General features: G+C 38.5%; 1 protein-coding gene across 1 annotated transcript; it reads right to left on the reverse strand.

The window, feature by feature from the left end:
* Positions 1–46: 46 nt before the first annotated feature.
* Positions 47–26570, reverse strand: adam19b (ADAM metallopeptidase domain 19b). The gene is made up of 23 exons (XM_030146139.1): positions 26265–26570; positions 23965–24077; positions 23730–23800; positions 15492–15570; positions 14287–14363; positions 12435–12636; positions 12253–12318; positions 10804–10875; positions 9407–9573; positions 9170–9254; positions 8932–9071; positions 7716–7893; positions 7542–7631; positions 5647–5842; positions 4785–4893; positions 4432–4648; positions 4002–4079; positions 3137–3245; positions 2919–3048; positions 2001–2103; positions 1541–1888; positions 1352–1449; positions 47–1264 (listed from the first exon to the last, which is right to left on the reverse strand). Exons 1-23 carry the CDS (start codon positions 26374–26376, stop codon positions 1258–1260), a joined length of 2847 nt encoding a protein of 948 aa, XP_030001999.1. The 5' UTR covers positions 26377–26570; the 3' UTR covers positions 47–1257.
* Between the last annotated feature and the right edge of the window lie 477 nt (positions 26571–27047).

Below are 27047 nucleotides of genomic sequence, written 5' to 3' on the forward strand. Positions count from 1 at the left end.
ATGTTAGGTTGAGAAAGGTATGCACTTGAATCACAGACACACCTAGTTAAAATATGCAGCATTATATATTTATTTTTGATGTTTTTCTATAACCAGTTGAAGACACAGTGTTGTACAGTGCCTGAGTTTGCATAGGTTTGATACGAAGATAAAACATGGCAGCTGAAAGACTGTATTTCCGTGTTACAGAGAAAACCAGGCAATTACCCAGGCAGTCACATTAAAACTGGACTATGATTCTTAACAGTACCTTACAATAATGGCAAAGTAATCACTGTTACATAGCCTGCAGTCAGTGTTACATCGGGGAACTCAGATTAAACAGTTGTAATAACAATATATTTACACAAAATGATTTACTCCTGGTAGATGCAACATTGGACGTAAACAAAATTTATGGTGCAATTTAATGTAAACTTCAAATTTCCAACTTTGGCCCACTGATTGTCAGTGTAAGAGCTGAGAAATAGTTTTAAATGGTCACATGAAGGTGATACTTTACCTGAAACGTTTTTGGTTTCAAATACCTGTAGATTTGAAAGTTTATTACCAATAGCAGTGGAAAATTACAGAACATTTTTCATCAACCTCCTTTCATTAACAAGGCAGGTAAAAGTGCACCATATAAGGATAAAAGAATAAAAATAAAAGTAATAAAAAGTGAAAACTTTACATTTCCTGCTACATTTCAGATGTGTCCTCCATCATAAGCGTATAGCCTACTTACAGCATGCACATGGGGCTTTCACTGGTCCCAGTTAGTCCAGTTTAAATCCCATTATTATTCACACATAAGAAGCGCAAGCACTTCGCTATTCGCATGTTTTCTTAATATAAGATATCCCTTTACAGCTGATGCTCTAAAAGAGGCACCATATTTAGAACATAGGCTACAGTGTAAACATTCACTTTTCTTTTCTTTGTGATTAAATACTCACATGGAATAATTTCACATTTCCATTAACGTCTGAGACAATAACAACACACACAAAAACAAATCAGGAGTCTGTGGATGTCAAACAGGTGTACAGCATTCATCTTAAATCATCTTCAAATAAATGTTCTCTGGCTGGCTGTAATTTACTCATTCACTCTAAATAAAATGCAGTGCCGATCAGTGGGAGGACTGCAAAAGTGTCAAGTATTCATTGCATCCCATAGTGCCACATTTACTTGGTCAGGTGTTACAAAGACATTTTGAGGCAGTCGATTATTTGATGTAGTCCTCAATCTGCAGTGAATCCCTGAGCTCTGGGTTTAGGTCCTAAAAGAAGTAAAAATAAATTAAAATGAATGAAGGCAGCCTGTATGGACTAATTGCAGAAAAATAGAACCAGATCCAGTACAGTACCTGTTTGGCTTCTTCTGTCCAGCAGATGGAGCTAAAGTGGCTTTTGTTTTCTGCAGAGCATCGCTGGTGACATGTAGGTTTATCCTTTTTTGCTCTTCCTACATTAAAAATCAAGAATATTTCATTTAGTTTATTTAAATACTTAGTGATTTTGACAAATCTATATAAAGCAGTCAAATATTTGCTTACATTTGTTGATTTATTGACAGGACAAGGTGGTGGAGGTCTGTTCGGGGGGTCCGGTCGGGGCTTAGAGAGGGTTTTGGGACTTGGGGAATGTACAGGTGGAGGACCTGAAGGTGGCGGAGGAGCCTGGCTTCGTTTCTGCTGGGTCTGTGGTGTAGATTTAAAGGGAGGACTGGACTGAGGAGAGCGTCGGCTCTGAGGTGGAACTTCGGGTTTGGTCTGGCTCTGAGGGGTCTGCTGTCCCTGCTCTACTGCATAAGCAGGTATGGGAGGGGGTTTCACAGCTGGACGCACAATAGCATGTCTGGACCGAGACGAGCATGACGGGCTTGGACGAGGAGAGGACTTCCCCTTTGGAAGAAAACAGGCAAAATATTTTAGTGGCTTGTTTGATATTTTAAACAGTTGAGCATCACAGCTATTTGATATGTGTGGAAGGATTTTTAGTGTTTGAGTTCTTTACCAGGTGGTCTGACTCCTGTTTCTTTAGTAAGAATGTTGGATTGGCATGACCGTTCACCTGACAGCTATCAGTCAGAGGCTTGGCTTCAACTGGGACTGAACAACTAAGGGGAATAACACAGACACAAAACAAAGACCGTTCATTTATACACATGTAAAAAAAAAAAAAAAAAAAAAAAAAGAAAAAAAATCCCTTTTGCCTGCCAAAGGCTAAAGTATACCCCCATCTGGACTATTCACATTTCCTCACCCTCCCACAGCTTCCTTGTCATAGTATAGTTACCACAGTAACACAGTCTAAACATCAGTTACCATGATGGACAAAAAGCCCTGTAAAGTAAAAAGGTGTTCCCACACTTCATCAGATTACAACTCCTAGAACATCTGGAGGTTCATGATATGTGACATTAATATTATTTGTATTTTATGCTTTATCTATATTCATTTGGCTTTTAAAATTATAACATGCCCCATCTATGATAAAAATACCTGTATTTTCTTATTTCTATTTCACCGGTGTAATGGAAAATTTATATTATTGTCAAATAATTTGGAATAAATCAGAATAAAACTACTTCATTGGGCTCAAAATGCATGAAAAGTCTGAACGGGGGTATTCTTTGGCCTGTTACACCTGGAGCTTTTCATTTACTGATGCTAGCTAACTAATATTTGTAACCTAACAACTGTCTTGATTTGTAAATAGAGGACTTAAGTAGGTTTTCTGCTAAATTAAATAGCTTCCTATTTCTTCTACTTTTCTACAGCTGCAACAATGTTAAACACTAGTTTTTGTTTGTTTTAAAAATGACACATAACCAGCTCCCCACACAACACAGCCTCCAACGTCAGCTTCCCATAAGCACACCAGTACATCTGAATGTTATATATTGAACCTTTAAAGCTCAGAAACACATACCTTGGCACTGGAGGTGGAGCAGAGGTTTTCAGTGGGTGGAGCTTGTACCTGTAGCAGCACCACAGCCCGACCACTGCGACAACCACAAACAGAACCAGTGGCAGGATCACCAGGACCAGAAGGAGATCATCTGTTGAAGGACAAAATTCCTTGAGTTTCTTCTGGTAGTCAGATAATTAAAAATACACTATGTATTAGAATAATGAAGGGTGTCTTACTGCGAGTGATGACCGGTCCACTGTCGACACTTCCACCCGACCCCCCCTGGTCACACAGTGGAGGAGCCCAGCCCGGGTCACAGTGGCAGTTATGGTTGTTATTACACAGCTGGTGATGAAGTACAATTACAGCATAAATGTCTTCTTCGTTCATGTGTTTGACTTGAACTTCAGTACATTTACACCATTACTGTATTCTGAAACTTATCTGCTTCACATTAATTTAACTTTCAGTGGCTTTATACTTGTTCTTCTTACAGATACTGCTGCTTTCTGCTACATTAAAGTTTAACATGTTCGCAAAATGTGTTAATAAAGTTTCAGAACTTATGGAAGACACTGAACACTGGATTTTTAAAAGCTCTTCATGTAAAAAAAGAGTTTTACACTAATAAAAATAAAGTGTTAAATTCTTGTTAAAGGTCCAGTGTCTAAGATTTAAGGTAATTTAAAGGGATATGATACCATAAATGGGGTATAATGTTCATATCCATGGTTTTGATGGTATTTAATGATTATGCATTTATCTGGTTGGCTATTTCTAAAGTAGCTCAGAACAGACTTCCTCTTTGCTTTTTTTAATGTTTCATTGCAAGGATTAAGGTGCATTATTGTTTCTGGCTATTTTTGAGCACGGGCTACAGTTATTATCCTCTTAATTAAACAAAAAACACTGGCTCTGACATGTTTTTAGTGGCCATTATAATTCCAGGTCAAACCAATGGCACAACAGTGCAATCTGTAACTTCACCACTAGATGTCACTAAAAATCCCACCCTGAGCCTTTAAATACTTAATAGTGCTTGTGGGCTGGCAGCCAAGCCTCTTCTATACATCATCCTTCCTCACACATATAGAAAATTACCCCATGTCCGTGGCACTTTGCATTGCATTCATCAGCTCTGAGAAATGATGCATTGCGGCACACTCCATTAAAGCAAATCTGTTAACAAAGAGAGGAGAGAGGGAGGGTGTAAGTGAAAATCCCAATTCATATAGAGGTGGAAGAAAGAAACAGATTTAATGTATGCTCTTTACCACAACATTAACCTCCAAAGACCAAGGAAATGTCAGTTAAGTACAAGCTTTTTTGTTTTTTATTAAATAAGTGCCTATATTGGAAACATCATGATGCAACAGTTTTTTCAGATGCAGTTTTTAAAATTTTTATGGAATGTCCTTTGTGCAGTTTTCTTTTCTTTTTTTTGTATAAAGTTGTGAAACTCTTGTCCACAAATTTGGACAGTGGGTCTTAGGAGGTTAAAGTCCATTGAGTGAATGTCTCTGAGTCTCACCGAGTTATCCCCACACTTGGTGCCCGTCATGACCAAACCCGGGTCCAGAGTATCACCCTGGGTATCTTCATTCCCCTGCCCTGGTTTGTACACATGAGTTCCCATACACTGAACCTTCTTGCTGCCCACAGTGACAGTGGTTTCTATGCGAACAGCATTGTTCTCAATGGGCTTGGAGGCTGAACTTAGACACTGGATTTTCCCACATTTAGCGTCCCTGGCACAAATAAAAAAGGTATCATCTGTTAGCTCAGCTTGATTAATATTCAACATGGGAACGGTGAAGAAAGCTGATGTTCCCTAAGTGAAGAAGAAGTGTCCTGTATGTACTGTTGAAATATTTAGTATGTTACCTGTCATTACAGCTCCTGTACTTCCCAAACAGATCTTTACCACAGTTTCCATACATGTCCCCAGCTTCATTGACCTTCTTAAAACACAGATCAGGGGCTGGACGACCATCTGTTACCACAGAAAAAAACACACACAGATACACACAAGTTTTGACAACACACAAAAAAATTCAAGCGCAGCATGTTGTGTGACCACCTGATGGAGACCAGATGGCATCCCTCACTGTTCCGTGTAGCTCCTGTGGTACTACAAAGGCTCTCCAGGGAGGCGCTGTCTCAATGTGAATATGGACCCTTTCCAATAACAATCTTAACCCTGTGACCCCTCATCTTTAACTCTACACTACTTCTAAACCTCAACATGAACGGCATGATACAGTGTGAAGTTAACCACCTTTTAGAAAGACATTAACTCATATTTTAATATTGGGAGCTCCTGAACTTAACTTACATAGGGTAATTAAAATTGCATTTTTTAAAGTGAATCTTCATCCACATTAAAAAAATAGCCTGTAATTTAAATAAAAAGTGAAATATTGCAATCCAACACTTAAAACACCCGTAAATGTCAGAAATTCAAACCATTCACAGTCCTTGGAAAATACATCTCACATTATCTATGGAATTATTAGAGGATATTCTCTGATTTAACAAGCTGATGGATCACAGATTTAGAGGGATCTGTTAAATCCAGCTTGTAGGATTCTCACACAAAAATCAAGAAGAAAGCTATAATTCTGCAAGCTCTAGAAAACATCCTTTGTGTCAATGAATTCTGAAAGTATGCTCTAATATGCGATCTTTGAGTAATGAAATGGAGTTTATCCCATAGGTCAGAAATCAAAGGTTCCAGTTCACCCACCTTGGCCCCAGAGTGAGCGACACTGCTGCTCCAGGGTCAGACACATGCCGGTGTAACAGTAGGCCTTCCCGCCTGCACATGATGCACCGTCCATCAAATAGAAGTTTGCAGGACAAGACTCTTCCTTCCCGTTGCAATACTCTGGAAGGTCACATGGTCCAGACGGAGCACGGCACAGTTCGCCTGGGTTCTTCAGCTTCACACAGAGAGAGAGACGAGGACAAAACTACTGGTTTAGTAACAAACTGGCACATGGTAATACATATATATATTGAACTGGAATTTAACATACTGTTTTGTCAGAAAACACTGGATAATCTGGTGTTTTAAATAGCAACACAGAAAAAATATACCAGTACAGTAATAGATGGATTAGATTTAAATGCACAAGTATGTAATGTTTCTCATTCAAAACAGTAGCAAAAGATATCAGTTGAAGTAGTGAGGGATCATGGGAGCTGATGTTTTTACCGCTGTCTATATATGTGATGTGACTCAGATACATATTAGCTGATGTTCTGTAAATGTAAACAGTAGATGAGTTGACTTATCTAATAATAAGTTGGTATGTGATGCTACAGTTTGATGGTTCAGATAACCTGCTGCTTGGCCATTGTGATAAGGTATTAGAATTAGGGATGTCCGATAATAGCGGCCCACCAATATTATTGGCCCAATATTGGCATAAAAATGTAATATCGGTGAATATCGTTATCAGTTTTTTTGCCTATCATTAAAACCGATAAAATAATGCCTTGATTTCGCCGGCATTTACTGACGTGTAAATGAAGCATTGTTTGTAGCTGAAAGAAATGTGCAGTTTTCAAAATTGTACAGTAGAGTTGCCACACTGTAATAGACTCATGAAGGGAGGGAGAGAAAATAAATAAATATGGCATTTTTTCCACAACTTAAGTTGAAGTATGTATTCTTTGCACGGACAGTGTTTACATTTTGAAAGCCTTGTTGCATTTGAGAATGCATCCAATGGGGCATCACAATAAAATTAGGCATGATGTGTTAATTCCATGACAGGAGATATGTGATGTTACCTAAAATTAGTTTAATATCCCACATATATCGGCAGCGGTATCGGTAGATATCGGAATCGGAAATTAAGCGTTGGACAATATCGGCATATCGGTTTTTGACAAAAAAGCCAATATCGGACATCCCTAATTAGAATATATCAGTAAATAAGATCTTTCCTTTACTTTCCTTTGCATTTGCCAAGTGAGATTCATTATTTTGGGTCGACAACCGGCAGTGTAAAATATGTAGTAATGTATGTGTTTGTCTGCGTAAGATAGCCTTTCAGCTGTTTGTTGCGTTTGCTAATGTGTTGCTGACTCGGTAACATTAGCTGTCAGTGTTAGAGGTTTTCTCATGGGCTTGTATTAAAAGTAGGATGGGGAATTCAACAGTTTTGAACAGGGAAGAGTGAGAAAAAAACATAGTTGTTACAACAATCTATGGTTCCAGTTTGGGGACACCAAATTCCTGTTTTGGATTTTGAGTGGAAAATGTTTGAGAACCCCCATCTCAGCAGGGTGATTGTGTTAAAAACTGGTATGCAATTAATATAAAAAATGTGAAAAATCCTACTGTGTTGCTGTTATTCTCAGAATTTTATTGATTTATACACTCTGGGATGTTCTAATGGGCTGTTACAGTGAATAAAATTGAATACACTTTGAGATTTAATGGTTGGATTAATTTGATATAATGTCAGTGCATGAGTCAGCATAATATATAACACAGACCTAGTCATCAAATCTATTATAAAACAATGTTACAAATTATAGCTTTAATGAGCTTTGTATCTCAGGGGCCCACTTCATGCTGGAAGAGGTGGATTTTGTGCTTTCCTTTTATTAGATTTGTAAAATGAGTACCTTGCAGTTATGACAGCAGACTCCATGGGCACACTCAGCTCCAGCTTTCAGTGTGCAGTTGTTGGCATTGCAGCAGGGACTGGTGCACTCCTGCACAAAAACAGTTTATCATGAGTTCTGGTCAAAACATGGAAGATGAACATGTACTGTGAAATTTCAGAGCCACACACCGACCTCTTCTTCTCCACAGTCGCATTCTTCTCCATCCTCCAGGTAACCGTTACCACAGCGTTGGCCTCCGTACATGGATCTCGTGTTTGGCAGGTTGAAGAGACACTTCCCTCCTCCTGAGTTCAGGTAGTTCTTCAGCTCCTTCATGTTACATGCATTGAACACACGTGGGAACGGGTGCCTGAGTCAAGGAAAAGGCAAAAATATAGTGTTTGTGTGGAGCCCTGAGTAATTTGGGACATGTTAATGAACACTGGTCACCTCCCATTGTTGTTTATTATTTTTTTTATGGATGATTCAACCATTTACAATAGCAACTTTTACACTTTAGGCAGGTTAATTTTTGGTGGTGGTAGCTATAGTCCCTAGGGGTCCTCAGGTGTGAGTCAATGAATGGACCACCTGTAGCTGGCAGCTTAGTGTCTGATGTGCCTGTGTGCATCTTTTTTGCAGCACAGAAGACAGTAAAAGCCATTTTAAATAAACTAATGCACGCCTGGAAGTCCCTGTGTGTCCAAGTGTGCAACATTTGTTAGTCTTCACTTAAAGGAGTGACATTTTGCTTTGTTAAAAAATGGAATTATGCATTTTAAAACATTTCCCTGTGGTTTACATAAACTGTAAATACTATGCTTGGGTCTGAATTCTTCATTAATTCAACTCCACAGGTCCATCTTCAACCTTATTTCTGAGTAATGACACCAGAAAGGTTGTTTTGAGCACTGGCCCTTTAAATGCAAATGAGCCACTTCATGCCCCACCCCCTCCAGGTAGTTTACTGTGCTGCTCTGTCCCGTTCAACCAACAACTGAACATTTTAGGTAATGGGCTCAAAGTTTAGACATATTTTCAGTTTTTACTACAACTGCTGCTGCTGACAAACAGTTATGTCATACTCAGAGAAATGTTCATTAGAAGTCTTGACCTTATATGTGCAAATGTTGTGACGTAACTAGTTATAGACGTAACAAATTAAGCAGGAATTAAAACTCAATTTTTGCCAAAATGAACATAAAGATAGTTTTGCAGCACCTGGAGGGTTCAAATTCAAACTTTTTGAACTATTAAAGTCCCCAAATATACAAATAAATGTACCAAAGATGGGTTTAGCAAAATATGACCCCTTTAGTATATTTACTTTTTTTTTTCTTTCAAAAGGCCTCCTTTATCATCTGCCTTTAAGTTTAATAACTTCATGTTGGTATTTTGAGCATTGTACCCAGTTGCAGCAGCCATGATGCACCCTCCGTCTTCTGCTTTGGCCTGGCAGCAACCTGCAATATCGTGGCTCATTCCGAAGTTGTGTCCCATCTCGTGTGCCATGGTGGCAGCAACACCAACAGCTGACTCTGAGTGGTCCTATTCAAGAAAAGACCCAGGAAATTAGCACTACTTGAGGCTGTTGTTTTGCCTTTAAATAATAAAACCCTGCTGTGTTCTTGCTTTTCAAGGCTCACCGTGTTCACTCCACCAGACTGGTAGTCGGAGCACATGGCTTTGAGAGGTGCCAGCCCGATGGTAGTGCCCTGAAATGACCTCCCCCTGGACACACAAATGTAGCTGTTGATTAGTTCCATTTGGACAACAGCCGACTGCAAGGCTGCTGGTGTTGTTATTGTCTCGCAAAATGAAACTGAGACTCCAAGGGATAGATGGACAAATTGGAAGACAAATGGATAGACAGAGACACTAACGTGATGAGCTGAGCGTTGTCGTTGGGGAGAGTGCGGAGCTGTTTTCCTCTCCAGGACAGGAACGAGGCCAGAGTGCTGTGTGGGTTGTCAGATACGTTGATCATGTCCTGGTTGGTCCATACCTCCAGACCAATTAATGCTACACGGATGTTCAAAGCCTTGTAGTACTGTGGGTGTGGGCACATGCAGAATTTTACCAGCCATTGTTACACTGCAAAAATATAAATCTTACCAAGTGTATTTTTCTCATTTTTAGTCAAAATATCTCATCACACTTAAAATAAGATATAATCACCTAAAGAGTAACGTTTCAGTGAGATACAAGAACTTATTTTTAGATCTTGAAAATCATATTTCAAGAAATCTTACCAAGATAATTTTCACTTGTTCCATTGGCAGATTTTTTTTTTTGTTCATTCAATTTTTTTACATTTTTTTTTTCTTAATTCAAGTAAAAAAATCTGCCAATTGAACAAGTGAAAATTATCTTGGTAAAATTTCTTGAAATCAGATTTTTAAGATTTATTGTCTAAAAATAAGTTCTTATATCTCGCCGAAAAGTTACTCTTTAGGTCATGGGGGTCAAACATGCGGCCCGGGAGCCAAATCCGGCCCACCAAAGGGTCCAGTCTGGCCCTTGGGATGAATTTGTGAAATGCAAAAATTACTCTAAGATATTAGCAATCCTTTTAGTTCAGGTTCCACATTCAGACCAATTCAATCTCAAGTGGGCAGGACCAGTAAAATACTATCATAATAACATATAAATAATGACAACTCCAAATTTTTCTCTTTGTAAACATAAATATTTTCATGTATTTCCACTAAAACAAAGAATAATTTCACAAAAAATGTGAATAACCTGAACAAATATGAACAACCTGAAATGTCTTAAGAGAAGTAAATACAATTTTAACAATATTCTGGCTGTTACTCAATATTTTGTGTGTTTGTAGATCCACTGTGATCTGTAAGTTATAATGTACATATGTAAATGATGCAGAATATTGTTAAAAGTACACTTATTTTTTTCAGTTTGTTCATGTTATTCACATTGTTTGAAAGGTTAGTTTGTAGATGTAAACCTTTTCATAATGTAAATTTACTTTTTTCATTCTTAAACATAGAGAAAAGTTTGGGGTTGACATTATTTATATATTATTATGTTATTATTTTACTGGTCCGGCCCACTTCAGATCAAATTTAGCTGAATGTGGCCCCTGAACTAAAATGAGTTTGACACCCCTGCTTTAGGTGATTATATCTTATTTTAAGTATGATGAGATATTTTGACCAGAAATGAGAAAAATACACTTGGTAAGATTTCGATTTTTGGAGTGTAGGGAAACATTTTCTTAATCTGACCATCTGTTTGTTATATTTACATCAAAATTTACCTTGTCGACCAAATTTGCTGCTTCCAGTAACTTCATTTTGGTGTCCTCGAGACTACTCCCATGCTTCTCAAACTGTCAATGAAATTCACCGCATGAAACAAAGTGACACACCCACGCAAAACCCACACTTTTTTCATATCTACCAACAAATCAAAAGTAAACTCCTTAAAGCGCAACTGACAAACAGGATATGACTCAGATTTTGATGTCTATTCATAAATCAGCTCTAAATAGATTGTGCTGGAAGGGTTGGGGCTTTATTCTTTAATTAGATATAGCTTCATAAGCCACATAAGAAAGAAATATATCATATCCAGCAGTGAAATGTAAAGAAGCACATTTACTAAAGGGTTGTATTTGAGGTACATGAGTATTTCCAGTTTATAATTCTACAACATGACATCTCAGTGGCAAATATATAACTTTTCACTTGAAATCTTTGTCCTTACATATCAAGATTTTTACACCAAACAGTGTATAACATACATAGTTTTCATAAGAACAGCAGAAAGGGCCAATAAATTAATTGATGAACAGGAAATTCAGTCATTTCAGTCATTTGTCCTTTAAGAATATTTCAGGGATACAGCTTCTCTGATTCAATAAAGATCCACTGCTTTTGTTTTCAAATCATTTAAATACATTTTTACTAATTTTAAGGTTTGGACTCCTAGTTGGGCATAATACATGTTGTGAAGGTGTACCACTGCACTGGCTGCCTGGTTGACTACAAACGCATTTATCACTAGTTTTACGAATCATGTTGATTAATGAGCAGAATAATCACCTGATCGATGCACACGACAACAACAGTAAATGTGCAAAAGTCCTAGGCCAACCTTAAGTTTCTTTGTTTGGTAAAGTTATAAAGACCACACATACGCATTTGTCAGTCTCTGTATAAAGTTTCAGGGGAAAAAACTGCTTCTATAAACCAAAGTAGTAGTAATTAGTGTGGCCTCCCTTTGCACTTAACATGTCTTTAACCAGACAATATGAGATTTATTGCTATAATTTTCTGATGTTTTATACCAAATTTCATTTAACAGGTCAAGCGCTTCTAAGTTTTTTTGCTGATTCATGTCATGGGGTCAGAGGTCACACTAAGTAGTGACTTTAACCTTTTCAACCCATTTAGTTCAGTTTTTAAGGCTGTGCACATATTCCATGTATTTCCTTATTGTATGTGAAGACAAGAGACTGAGAAATATGCATGTATATTCATCTTAACCATGTAAAAACAACAAAGATTAGGGTGGTCTGAGACTTTCGCACAGTGCTGTATATTTGTAGCTCAGGTGAAAAAAATTATCCTTCACACCTTAACTTTAGACTGTCAGAATTATAAATAGTTCCATCCCCTACTAACACATTTCACAGAGTAAAAAAATACGTCCTTGTGTGGTTACAAGGTGACCACATGTGTCATCTCTATAACCGTGTCCTTACCTCAGCCTTGTCTGCCACCAGCAGCAGCTCTACATACTTCATATTCTGGCTCAGGTCCCTTCTCTCCTAAAAATGGAGACAGAATAAGTCACTACAGGACCCTGTTGCCACACTTTGTGTAACACTTGTAAGTGATTTCAAAGTGACACCAGGTGATTGCAGTTTGTCCTCTCTGAGCTCACCCTTCTGCTCGGCGGTGACATCATTCCATGGATGAAGTTATTAAGCCCCTCCTCAGGCTCCTTGTTACCATGGTGATGGAGGCAGCTACCCCTGCGGAGGCGAAGAGTCTCTGATCTGAATACGGCGTGCTGCTGCGCATCCATGGAAACAGGAAGAGGTTCTATCAGGTAGCTGACGCTTGTGTTCAGAGAAATCAGCCCCCTGGGGAAACAAAGGCACAGATAATGGTTCCACCTAATCAGCGCTTTAAGAATTCATCATGGATCAGTGATGTTGCGATCCTTGTGGTAATCAGTTGATGGACTGTAAACGTATCTAGTTATAATAATTTTCCTTTAAAATCTGAAAGCTGAATCATTAATTATTGTATATTGTCAAACTGAGGCACAGGGAAAAGCTGCATGTCATCGCTGCATGTCAGGCTCTCTTATATCTGGCACAGGGGAATGTTTCTCAGCTGATTTATTGGTGTTTATAAATGAAGACCAGCTGAAGCACATAGACTCATACACGGTCCTCTGGCTTCTTCACAAAAGCACTTACGAGCCCAGACGCCGATACACAAACACACAGGCATCCTCAAAAGCAGAAGGTCAAGCAGCTGCAGAGAACATCTGCAGAGGTCGAACGCCCACATGTTAATGTTTCTCTCTGCTGCGTTTGCATTTCTCCAGAGAATCTACATTAGTAGGAAGACGTATTCATTCAATCGTCCTCCAGATGCAGAGCAATAAACCCACGCGGGTACGCATACGGCTTCGATCTCCATAAGCGCTTGCCAGTTGCTCCTCTGTTGCTGGTCTCCCCTCTCTGAGTGCCTCTATCAGGAAATATCAGCTGCAATGGATCCCGGGGTAAATAAAGGCTCTCCATACTGAGTTGGACTCAGTGAACTATCGCTGGAGCCAATGACCTACTAACCTACTGGACTGCACAATACACTACACAGTACTGTTTCCTGTCAGGCTATCTATTCACACTCCCAAGGACTTGCAACACAGTAGGATATTCCCCATTAAAATGTATTTTTTTCTACATTAGTTTACATTTCTTTCATGCGTGTGATCATCATCATGCTCACACCACAATGACCCAGAATAACAAATAATAAAACATTATATTGCACATTGACAGACTACTTAGACCTTCTGTTTTGTGTCTTATTTGATTACAGGCTGAACTGTGCAGCACACTTAGGCTACAACATGTATCTGTAATATTAATAAAAGCCTTTATAAAACAGGACTTGGATAATTATTAAAGATAAATGATCTAGTTTGATTTATTTACTTGAATCGTACTCTACTAAAGTGATGTTAAGAGCTGTGACAAAAATTAATTCTCTCCCTGTGTTGGCAACTTGACCAAAATAAGAAGTGCTGAAAAACAGCAGACCAGTGATCGGTATCAGTGACGCTGACAACACTGTATTAATCATAGTGTATCATTAATTCTGCTTTGTTGACCCAAAAATTCTGGCACTTCATGTTGGAAATAAATGAACAAAGAGTACAAATTTTCTGTAAATGCTGTTAAAGTGTTTTCGAAATGCAGATTCACTAGTAATAAGATCAATTACAAACACCATCTCTACACAGCCCCAAACAAAGCTGTACTCCCTTTCCGTTGAGGTTTTTTGGCAGCCTAATTTCACATCTTTCTGTGGTCTGCTTTTGCTACAGAATCATCTTCTTTGCCTGTAAGTAAAGGAGCTGTCTTCTAATATTTAGTAGGGTTTAGTCTGTTGGGGGACTTCTTATACTGTTAGAAATCTCCTTTCCTGTTGAGATGCTTTTTTAATACTAGAAAGCTTTAGGAATACCGCTCCAGGCAAAGTTTTCCCTTCCTTACCTGAGTCCTGAACACGTGCTAACAGCCACACTCGAACCTTCTATTCCCAGAACCTCCCCATGATAGAAACAGTGATCCTGAAAGACAAAAGAAACCAGAATTCAACAGATGCGGGAAGTAACTAATGCTGTGTTACTGTATTTAAGTATAGTTGTCACTGATCTGTGCTTTACTTGAGCATTTGTTTCTCTGAGAACTTTTTACTTCTACTCCCTGCATTTTCACACAAATATCTGTAATTTCTAGTCTGTATGTTTTCAAAAGACGCTTTTAATTTCAAGGGGATTTATTTTGTATAATCAGTAACAAATGGAACAAAATCACCTATAACAAACAATCCTTTGGTGTATTGATTAATCAAAATCACATACACTGAAAATGACTTGAAAGATACAACAAGGTGACAACAACATAATGAGACTAAATAATGTAAAAGACCAGATAAGTTGAAAAAATAAAAAATAAAACCAGTAAAAGATAGTTTTACGAAAACACAACTATAGTCTTATTTGTTCAATTGACTAAACTGTTTCTATCTTACAATTCAATCATGCTTTTAGATGTAAAGCACTTCTTCATGCTGTTGTAAAGTGCTATATAAATAAACTTTGGTTGATTGATTGATTGAAATTAGTGCATGCTTAGTTAATTTTGTTTATTTTAATTTAATGCGGCAATAGTGAGAAGAAGAAGAAACAAGATTAAAAAACACTAAAATTAAAAAAAAACAAAAAAAAACAGAGGCAACATACGACTAAACAGGCATAAAATAAGAGAACATAACATTTTGACTTAAGTAAAAGTTGAATTGATACTTTTACTACTTTTTTAGTTTAACTTTAGCTGTTTTTTTCTACACAAGTATGTGTACTTTTACAGGAGTTTAGAGTGTGTGTACTTTTGCCACCTCTGTAGGTCGACACACAGCTTTTAGTGCAGGGAGGATGGGTGTTGAACTTCAACTCCATGCCCTGGGTGTGACGCTGTGCATTTGTCACCTCTGTGGCTGCTGCTCTGAACTCAGCACACCCTCTATTCTGAATCATCTCACCCCTCCTACCTCACAAAAATACAGCGTGTTACCATATATTATCCGCTGCTGTCCTTTTCCTTCTAAACTTAATCAACTGGTCAGCTGACGTGATGATCATTTATAACAACTCCCCATTGCAGTTTAAGATCATCAAACAATCTGACAGACTTACAGCATTTCCAGGAGAGGACGACTTGCGTACTCCATCCGGCCCGTACCATATTTCCTGATATCCAGGTGCCAGCAGCTGCCTGGAGGAAAACAACCCAAACTCAGGGGACGATTTACAAGGAAATATGCAAAAATACACAAATAGCAACAATATGGTGAAGTAACTACAGAGATATAGTGTTTTGAAGGCTGCAGAGAAGACGGTAGATTCTCTCCAGCTGCACCCAGCTCATAAAACATTCATTCAGACTGAGGGACTACTCTAAACCAGACTGCTTTAAAGATTTAGACAAAGATCCTCTCAGAGATAAGAGGAAGTAGAAAGAAGAATGTGGAGGTGTTGTAATGAAGTCCATATGCACCTTTAGGAGCTTTAAGAAGTGTCTATATTTTGTGCTGTTATGTCCAGGCTGTTTGTTTTATATGAGTATTGTCTATTAGTGGACGGTCTCCAATATCACACAATACACACTGCGCAAAAGATGAACAATCTTTTTTTAGGGCTCAAACATAATATCCCTCTTTAGTGATGCATGTGTCTGTTATTCAGTGAGAATCTCTGGCTGTTTCTTGCAAATTTCTGTCAACCCTAATATTTACATCCACTGCAGATGCTTGTTTTCCTGTCTTTCTCCTCCCAAGTTCATCTCCCATCCATTCTTCCTGTTTTCATTCATAAACTCTGTCTGGATCACAGCTGGTTTGTCTTGTCCCTTTCTGCCTCAGTAAACCTTCTCTAATCTCTCCTCAAACTCAGATCCATCAAACCAGCTGGAGTTCAAAGAGTAAAAAAAAAGCAGCACAGAACCTGAAAAACTTATTTTCTTTCACTTATGCAGTCTGTCCCTTTAGCTTAGTGTAACATGTAACGTGTCTGTGTGTATCTGTTTTAGCTTTGCTGGGAAAAAAAAGATGGAAAATCATTGCAGTGAAGTTAAAATTAGGTTGATGAAGACTGATGAAAGGAAGATGGGGATTTTTTCTTTGTGCTACCATCTGATGCCCCGAAGGAGAAAAACCTCTTGAAACAATGACAGCCTATTGATGCCATCAGCCACAAAACACGACTAAGACAGAAAACGACTGCTATGATGTCTTAACAGATTACCACTTTGGGATATGGACACACTGCGAATACACACACACCCGATCCATGCAAGAGACGACAAATAAGTGTGTGCTCAGTGGTAATGTATCCGGCTGATGTCACCCTAAGCACCATTGTGATCTGACCTTCGAACCTCATTTATATCTGGCCTTCCTCTACTTTTCCTGCTTCTCCAACTTTCCACATCTTCCCATTGTGCCATTTTGTCCTCCCTGCAACCCTCTCTGTCCCTTTTTAACAGGCTGAAGCGATGGCAAAAAAGGCCAATGATCTGTGCTGCTGCTGTAGCAGAGGAAAGACAATCACTTCTTCCATGAGGAAAAACATAATGGGGTGCTTTTTGTCATGTCGTGCCAGTCAGCAGCTGCATTACTGAGGTAAACTATCACACACAAGAGTCCTATGAGATGACAATGTGGGTACATGCCTCTGGGAGATATTATTACCAAAGATTAGCAGATATTTAGGTAATAAAATGAGTAATTTTCCATCTCACTCGCTTTTACTTTCTGACATGGAAAGCATTTGGTCTATAATTATACAAATAAAATCAAATACTACTGCTTTATCCACTTACAAGAACTGTTCTGAAACAAGTACACATGGGCAGAGAACTGTGAAGAAATAACAACACATCCGGCATCTAGCTTCAAAAAACCAAATGGCACAACCACATGAAACAAATATGCAGGTGTGATCAAAGGTTGAAGTTTCATTTCAACTCATCCTCATCTGTAAAAAGTATGCAATAAAATAGACTGGCAATAACTTTAAGTTATTTTTGTGTATTGTGGTAGTAGGAGTGAGACCAGGTCAAAATGAAACACTTTACTTGTGCTATGAAAGAGAACATCAAGTATTTACTTATACAGTACTTTTTACACATTACTTTCGAGTTTTATACATAAAAGTTGGGGTAAATACAAAAAGTGTGAATAAATAAAAATTTTGTCATATTTTACTTCTGAAAAATCAAAACTATACAGTGAAGCGTACTTTTAATTTCAAGATGATTACAAACCTACAGATGATTCAATGCGATTGAATCAGCTGACAACATGAATTCACTTATAAAAATGTATGGCTAAAAGACTTGGTAATAATTAAAATTCCAAAATTGATCAGTGACAACAGAGAAATGTTTAAGTTCTAAAAAAAAAAGGGCACATTTTACACATATCCATGATTTGCCCAATCCTCAGTCCTTACTGCTGCAGATACAAGTGGTGCAGGAGTGGTTGACTTAACCAAGTAGCAAAGTGCTTGATGTATCTCAGACTCATGTGTCTAATTACATTCTGGAGAATGCTGTGACAGCTCTTAAATCCAGACTGCGAAAACCTCTATCTAATGGCGGGACGACACGGCAGAGTTTGGATATCGTCCAGGGTCCAGACAGACGATGTGATTGAGGAGCGCGGTATACGGGCTGAATCAGGACGGTCTGGCAGCGACGCCGAGACAAAGGCTTGGTTCAGCTTCAGCAGGAGAAAGAATGGGTGGGGGAGTAATGCTAATGTACTTGGGAGATAGCAAAGAAGGGAGGAGAGTGGAGAGAGGGGATGTGGGGTAATGCATTAGGGTCAGTGGGCCGCATTCTCTCACAGTATCGGATGACATCACCACATATGGGTGGGAGAAGGAGGGCGAGGGCTGAAAAGTCAAAGCAGCACTCAGCAAAGGATGATGAAGAGGCTTTTATTGTGGAAGGAGGCCAGTAATGTGTGTGTTGTGTGTGGTGTGTGTGTTTTCCCAACACAGTGGCTAACACAGAGGCCTGGACTAGACTTCTAAGCAGACAGCACCACACCACACCACACTGAGACTAAACATAGACTAGGGAAACAAGGACAAGCAAATGCATCCCCTGCTCTCTGCTCCCTACAACCTGTGATCCATCAGGTCTGCTTTTTGTTTTGTTTGTGTCTTCTGGGGCGCTGTGTGTATGCACTAGTGTGTCAACTGTCTGCGTGTGGCCGTGGTCTCCAAACCACGACCTTAGAGAATGAGTGGGAGATGTATATTTGTACTGCAGCCCTGGGGAATATCAGAGGAGGAAGGTGAGGAGAGGAAAGAAATGAGAAAGTAATGGGGGGACAGTGGAAGAAGGAGGAGAGGAGAGGAGAGGAGAAACGAGAAGAAATGAGGAGAAACGAGGAAAAACGAGGAGAGGAGAAATGAGGAGAAGCGAGGAGAGGCGAAACGAGGAGAGGAGAAATGATGAGAGGAGAGGAGAAACGATGAGAGGAGAAACGAGGAGAGGAGAAACGAGTGAAAATGAGAAGAAACGAGGAGAGGAGAAGAGAGGAGAAATGAGGAGAGGAAAAACGAGGAGAAATGAGAAGAAACGAGGAGAGGAGAAGAGAGGAGACATGATGAGAGGAGAGGAGAAACGAGGAGAGGAGAAACGATGAGAGGAGAGGAGAAACGAGGAGAGGAGAAGAGAGGAGAAACGAGGAGAGGAGAAACGAGGAGAAATGAGAAGAAACGAGGAGAGGAGAAATGAGGACAAATGAGGAGAGGAGAAACGAAGAGAGGAGGAACGAGGAGAAACGTAAGAGGAGAAATGAGGAGAGGAGAGGAGAGGAGAGGGGAAACGAGGAGAGGAGAGGGGAAATGAGGAGAGGACAAACGAGGAGAGAAAAAAGGAAAAATAAGGTGAAACAAGGAGAAGTCAAATGAGGAGAGGAGAGGAGAGGAGAGGAGAGGAGAGGAGAGGAGAGGAGAGGAGAGGAGAGGAGAGGAGAGGAGAGGAGAGGAGAGGAGAGGAGAGGAGAGGAGAGGAGAGGAGAGGAGAGGAGAGGAGAGGAGAGGAGAGGAGAAACAAGGAAAAGAAATGAGACACAAGGAGCGGAAAAATAGAGAGAGGAGGAATGAGGAATGGAGAATAGAACAAGAAGGGGAGATGAGAGGAAGGAGAGGAGAGGAGAAACAAGGAGAACAAATAAAAAATGAGGAGAGGGGATATGAGGAGAGAAGAGAAATGAGGAAAGGAGATAGGAAATAAGAACAAAATGAGGAGGAGAGAAGAAACAAGGAGAGGAGAAATGGACAGAGGAGGAATGAGGAAAGGAGGGGAGGAGAGAAGCATCTAGGAGAGGAGATGAGAAGAAGGATAGGGGGAACAAGGGGAAGAAAGGAAAAAGGAGGAGTGGAGAAAGGAGAGGATTGGAGTGGAGAAAAGAGGAGAAACAGGGAAAGGAGAGAAGGAGAGAGGAGAAACGAGGAGAGCTGAGCAGAGACAGTGGTGTGTACAGTACGTTCCCCTGGGGAGTGCTTCATCCAGGGATGGTGCACTTAATGGTGTTCAGGAAGGGCATTGAACAGGGAAACACAGAAAAGTCAAGCAGAGGAGGAAGTAGGAATATCCACACCATTCATATCTGAACCACAGTCCATAACTCACACCCAAACCAACCCCGACCGTCTCCACTTTCCTCTTTCCGTGACTTTTCTCACCTCAACCCTTCTCCTCCGGTCCATCACTCATTTTCTTGGCCTGCTTCCTCCCCCTCTCCCTCTGTTTTTACATCCCCTTTCCTGCTCTCTGAGTCAGCACGCTCGCCTCTGCCTGGCTCATAACCAAATCAGCCATCAAAGGGCGCACCACAGCCTTTCATTAAGATAAAAGCTCATGCAGACACAGATGCACAAAAAAATAAACTCCACAAAAAACAGAAAAAGATCAATGGGCACACACATGCAGAGACAGAAGTATGACAAGGTGGACGTAAATGGATTAAGTCTGGACTCTAGCCCTTGCCCATGGAAATTCACAGCTACGTCTCTGTTCATAGTTTGATAAATTGATACAGTAAGTGAAAAGAAGCTGAGGTGGATGAGAGTGGGAGAAATGAGATAAAAAAATAAAAATAAAAATAAAAACATTGCAGGGGTTTATACAGACAGACAAGATCAAGACCATCTAGTTTGGGTTCTGCCTTATCTGCTGACTGTCAAACTAACAGTAGCGGGAGGGCAACGAGGACAAGAGGGAGTCAAATACAAAGATGGTGTGGATTGGGATGTTGGCTTTTCTCCAAACTCCAACATTGATCTTCACTGGCTGTCACAAAGTGCTCGCTTCCTCAGCCCTGGACTAAGGTTTCACATAGCTAGTGGTGCAGTCACAGCAAATCAAAACACAGGAATTCAATATAGGACTCAATGATTGGGCGTGGAAAGAAGGAAAACACTGGTGGACAATGTGGTGAAGTGCTAAACTTATAGACTACACAATGAGTTGATCAAAGAAAAATAAGCATTTTCTATGGATATCCTCAAAGATGTTAATATCAAGCAAGTGATCCTGGTTGTGGATGGTTTTTGGAGTATTTAACTTAATGTCTCGAAATAGTGGGGTGGATCAGACTTTAGTGTATGCACTGCAAAAATCAAAATCTTACCACATGTATTTTTCTCATTTCTTGTCAAAATATCTCATCACACTTAAAATAAGACATACTCACCTAAAGAGTAACTTTGGCAGATTTTTTTTGTTGTTGCCTGAATTTAACAAAAAAATCTTGAATTAAGCAAAAAACTCTGCCAATAGAACAAGTTAAAATGATCTTGGTAAGATTTCTTGAAATAAGATTTTCAACATCTATCGTCTAAAAATAAGTTCTTATATCTCACTGAAAAGTTACTCTTTAGGTGGTTATGTCTTATTTTAAGTGTGATGAGATATTTTGACTAGAAATGAGAAAAATACACTTGGTAAGATTTAGATTTTTGCAGTGTGTAATGTCACTTTAATTAAGAAAAGGAAAAAAAAAAACAACTCTTGGTCGCCCAGTAGCTGAGTGGGAAGGGTACATACATAGACGCTGAAGCCCCAAGCTATGCACAAAAAAAAAAAAAAAGAAAGATTTTCTATACAGTATAAAAGCCTTCTTTGTGAGAAATTAGATTTATTTTATACAAACAACAAAATGTGTTGTCAAACATGTCTTTCTGTTAGAAAACAATAATCTCACATTAAGCATATCTAACTTTGTCTTTATTGGATATTCCAGCTAATATTGCGTTTGATATAACCAGTAACAAGCTAAAACAATGGACTACATTGTATGCCAGCAGAGGAATAAGACTGTTTTCATTATTACAAGAGTAAAACCACTTGAACAGCTTCACACTTTAAGAATATTATTTATCTTAAATATATGTATTCGTTGCTTGTAATAAACATAACTTGCTTATTTGTTTGTTTTTTTTATTTGAAGACCTACTATAAGATCTTCTCAGAAGCTTGACATCTAGAAAGGCAAAATCTGCTCACCCCATGGTTGAGTAAGTTTTAGAAAATTTGGATTCTTTCTATCTTTTTTTCTGTATTTGCAGTAAAAGTCACCAGTTTAGTTGTTGGGAAGTTACTGCATGCCATTCTTCTGTTCTTTTCCTATTTTTCTTCAATGTCAGTGTCAAATAAAGGGCTAAAATCCTTAAAATAATCCTTAAAATGTTAGTTAAAAGTGATTAATTTAAAAGTCAGTTATTCAGTCAACATAACAGTGCTGTCCAGTTGTAATTCACATGGATATCTCCACTGTCATTAATGTTATTTGGTGTTTTATGATTCTATATTTTCCTGTTACTATGACATGAATTACATAATATGATGTTTATTGTATGCCTGTGCATGTATGCATGTATGGACTTGTAACTTGGTCTAAAACATTTTGTTCAGCTGTTTTCATAACTTCCTCTAAACTTTTACATGACCTCATTGTTAACTGAGATGAAAAGTGACCGTTATCATCTGTGGCAAATGAAGAAATGTTCACACCTTTCCTGTTCCAGAGAACAGTTGAGAAATTGCACAAAATTGTTTCAAAATACAATTTCTTGCTTGTGAGAAAAAGGAAAACATGCTTCTTCTACTCCACTTGAATTCCTCTTTCTACATGTGTGTGTATCATGTAAAACAAAAACATCTTTAACTCCTTCTGAAATTCACAGGGATACAGTTGGGGAAAAAATTATTAGACCATCAAAAGTCATCAAAAACAATGGTTATGCAATCAAGTACTAACTCCTGTGTGTATCATGTGACTAAAACAGACAGAAAAGGAAACATGGAATGTCTAAAAGCACTGTTTTTGTCAGTACAATGCCATAGATATTGATGTAAGAACTGAAGTGATTTTGGTTATTATCAAGAAAACAAGGAAAATGTCTAGATATCAGCTCTGAAATTAAACTCTTATGAGCTACTTTTTGTTGCTGTCATTATATTTGTCCAAACAAATGTACCTTTAGTTGGACCAGGCCTTAAAATAAACAAGAAATTAAAGAAAACAAGGATGGTTTGATCCTTTTTTCCGCAACTGTATATAATCTTAAACCTCACTGAGTGACTTTCTGTACTTCATTCTCCCTGATCCTCTGTCAGCCTCACACACAGCATATGTGATTGATGAAAATTCCTTGCCCAGGAGGAAATCTAACAGTGTGACCACCTGCTGAGAAGGGGGCGCAGGGGGGCAAATCCCTGAGGGGACGGTCAGTCAGACGGACTGGAGTCATGCTTTGTTAATGTGTGTGTGCAGCCTGTGAGTGAATGAATGACAGAAAGTCCATACACTCTGAGCTAAAATGAGCTTCATTTCATGCTCATTAAAGCTTCATATCCTACTTTGAGTGCTGGCTCCAATCCAAAAGTGATAAAGTGTACTTGTGCTGTCACCACTGATGCCTTGAGAGCCTCCGTCCCCTGCTATCCCACCCAGCCATCACAGCGTTTATTAAACTGAAGGGGCACTCTGCTCCTGTCCTATCACCATGCCGCTGTGACCAGACAGGAACCGCTCCATCAGATTACAGGATGTGCGGTACAGAAGCACAATCTTACTTCCTGTTTGCCCAAGGCACACAGATCAGGTGTCAACCCTCTGTCATCTAAAACCATCACCCCATTTTATTCCCTCTACCCCCCCCCCCACCTCTCAGCACCCAGAGGGGCACTGACCTTATCCATGTGTCAGCGTGACAGACAACATCTGGTCAAATAAACTGGGTTAGAAGGGACCAGAAGGTGCATTTTGGTACCTGCTTCTTACCATACTTTCACCCATGTATCTACCATGACCCATGTGGTGTGGTTGACTTCATTTTACTTTAGTCACTCACTCATTTCTGTCCAGGTGCAGTCTCAGCTCCTGGCCCTCGGCTGAAATCAAGACGTCTGCCTCTGTGGGATGCTGACACAAACACAGAAAGCATTAATACAGAAACTAATAATCCTGCAGCCAGTCATCATTAAGCAAAAGCCGACTTACATCAAAGCTTCGGTCTGTGTGTCAGAGTGTTGTTTTTAATTATATTGTTTTAAGGCAGATGGTCAGAGTGAGACAGGCAGACTCACCTCTCTGTTAGCGGACCTCCTGAGTCTGTGAGGATGCAGCCATATGGGATAAGTAATCTCATAACTGGGCACATGATCAAGGATGCTCCTGAGTGAACCTTGCTTATTTTGAGCTGACAAAAAACAGACAGAAGATAATATCAGGTTGGATTCATCGGAGTCCAACATATGCATTATAAGACTATGATGTGAGTGTTATGATGAAAAGTTAACATATTAAGTGCAGGTATTAATAGTATTAAAAATAATCACAACATTAATAAGACTGTGTTGCAAACTCAGTCAATTAATATGACAGATGTGCTGCAGTGTGTTTTTAAGGAACATGTGGATTTCCCATAAGTAATGTGAAAATCTAACATGAAATATACAATTCATATTAAGTAAAAACATGCAGATATAAATGAATGGGTGATAAAAGGCTAATTATTATTATACATATTTTTTAGATATGGTATCACATACAGTTAGACCATCAAAAGTCATCAGAAACAGTGGTTATGCAATCAAGTACTAACTCCTGTGTGTATCATGTGACTAAAACAGACAGAAAAGAAAACATGGAATGCCTAAAAGCACTGTTTTTGTCAGTACAATGCCACAGATATTGATGTAAGAACTGTAGTGATTTTGGTTATTATCAAGAAAACCATGGAAAATGGACAAATATCAGCTCTGAAATTAAACTCTTATGAGCTACTTTTTGTTGTTATCATTATATTTGTCCAAACAAATGTACCTTTAGTTGTACCAGGCATTAAAATGAACAAGAAATTGAAGAAAACAAGGGTAGTCTAATAATTTTTTTCCACAACGGTATATCCTATAAAATTTTCTTTATTCATTATTCTCATCATAAACACCTCGATCTATTTATTCATTTATAATGATTTGATTTAATATTTAACTTTAGTATTTAAGCATTTTAAGACATTTTAGGTGTCTGTCACACTCTGATTTTTTTAACCACAACTTTCCAGACCAAAACTTCCCCTTAAATTTTAACCCTTTTATGCATGAATTATGAGAACATTAATCAAGATTTTTTTTCTTTATTCCTCTTTGGGCATTAAAGTAAACAATGCAATTATTATTATTATTATTATTATTATTATTATTATTATTATTATTATTTTTAATGAAGCTATTTTTAATGGAGTTGCAAAAATGTCCACCAAGCTGGACACCATGTGTTTAATTTCTGAAGCAAAGAAACTTGTATTTACTGATGTGCTGTGTGAAAACTATGAAATAAAAACATTAAATGTTGCTAATTTGATGTTTTCTCACATTTTAACATACACTACAAACAAAAAGTTATGGATATTTTAAATTTTTGGGCTATTTTTTTCAGTTGGGATTCTTGCACAACACTTTTTACTTTTTTGTGTGTGAACTGAAACACATTTTTTTTTAATGACCAGACAGTTTTATTTACAAATGGCAAAAAAGACAAAAAAAAAAATATATATATCCTTAACTTTTTGTTTGTAGTGTACTCTAATACTAGTTATTACTCACTTCATGGACATAATATACCAAAAAAAAAAAAGTTGTTAATTAAAGTCTAATAACAATAACAAGGAATTGATTTACACTCAAACATGTTAGATCAGGTTTATCAAACACAACAAAGTTACAGTAATGTTTTCAATTACAGTGTATGGGATGGTGCATAAGCATCCACTGTGTTGGCTGATATGGAACTAAAACAACAAAACCCATGAATATATATAAGAACAGCTGGAGAACAACTGTCCACTGGAGTGACCACTGTGCATGAAAGGGTTAAGGAAATTGATATTTAATAATTGACATTTATGTGATAATCTGGCACTGATATCGACTGATATGTCATTTTTGTGTGGTCAAATTCAAATACATGAACAAAATATCAAAACTATTAGAAATGGCAATAGTTACAATAAATCTTTATTATATTACACTATGAGAATACTATCTTATATTTACATGTAGGCTATATTTAGCTGAAACAAAATCTATTTTTTTTATATATGTAGGTTACAAATACAAATGCTACCATCTTCATTTCAGACACAATATATCCTCAGTATCTCCAGAGGATCCATGTGACAATAACAGATCGCCTTACATAGAACACAAATGGGAATATGACTGCTGATAACAGGGGCATATTTCATACATATCACATTTCCTTATGGGTAGATATAGATTGCATTGAGTCTTTTTTTTTTTTTTTTTTTTTCAATGCACTCACGATCTAGCGAAAATAATCTGCATAATTTGTTGATTGTGCTGAGAAAAACAACGAGACTCACCATGGTAAACATCGTCTTCAGACACAGCAGCCACAACACGGAGGAAAACTAAGACACACAGACACACACAGGACTGCACAGCATCAAGAGGAAGACGTGCTCCTGGACGCATTCTAGAGGAAAAACACACACACACACACACACACCACAGGCGGCTCCGGATGAATCTGCTCAACTGATAAATATGTGCAGACGAGCCGAGGTGTTTTCACATCAGATGAGGTGGTCTCCTGAAACCCGCCGGTGTGACATGGCGAAATGCTGCTGCTGATCTGAATGAGATGCTTGCAGAGCGCACATCTCCCTTTCATTCTCAACCCCTCCCCTTCTTTACACACACACACACGCGCACACACGCACACACACAGGCTCAATATGAGGCAACGTCAGGATGTGATGATGAAAAAATGTACTATAGTGAGCAGCAGAGACACTACCATCAGGAGTACAGGTTTACAGTCGTTTGAATGTTGTGCAAAATACAGCACCAGATTACTGTTGTTACAGGGTTAAAAATGTGTTGAAATGTGTAAATAAATGTATTGACCATTAGTTATTTGTGGTTATAAAGAGTCCGCTAAATGGGGTTTTTAAATAAAAATGGAAACATGTTAACAAAAAAAAAAAAAAAAAGATTACAGATACAGAATTTAGAGCCTGAAGACCATATTTAATCAATCAATCAATCCAAGTTTATTTATATAGCTCTTTACAACAACATGAAGAAGACCAAAGTGCTTTAGATCCTTGGTTATGAGGAAATACTCATACTAGTAAGTCATG

Source organism: Sphaeramia orbicularis, chromosome 10 (assembly GCF_902148855.1).
Source record: "Sphaeramia orbicularis chromosome 10, fSphaOr1.1, whole genome shotgun sequence".
NCBI classification, from domain to species: Eukaryota; Metazoa; Chordata; class Actinopteri; order Kurtiformes; family Apogonidae; genus Sphaeramia; species Sphaeramia orbicularis.

Coding starts and splice junctions, on each gene's coding strand:
- adam19b (XM_030146139.1), bottom strand. CDS start 26,376: ATGCGTCCAGGAGCACGTCTTCCTCTTGATGCTGTGCAGTCCTGTGTG. Junction 7,894..8,931: donor ATCATGGCTGCTGCAACTGG/GTACAATGCTCA, acceptor TCCTTGACTCAG/GCACCCGTTCCCACGTGTGT. Junction 3,049..3,136: donor TGGACCGGTCATCACTCGCA/GTAAGACACCCT, acceptor GTCCTTCAACAG/ATGATCTCCTTCTGGTCCTG.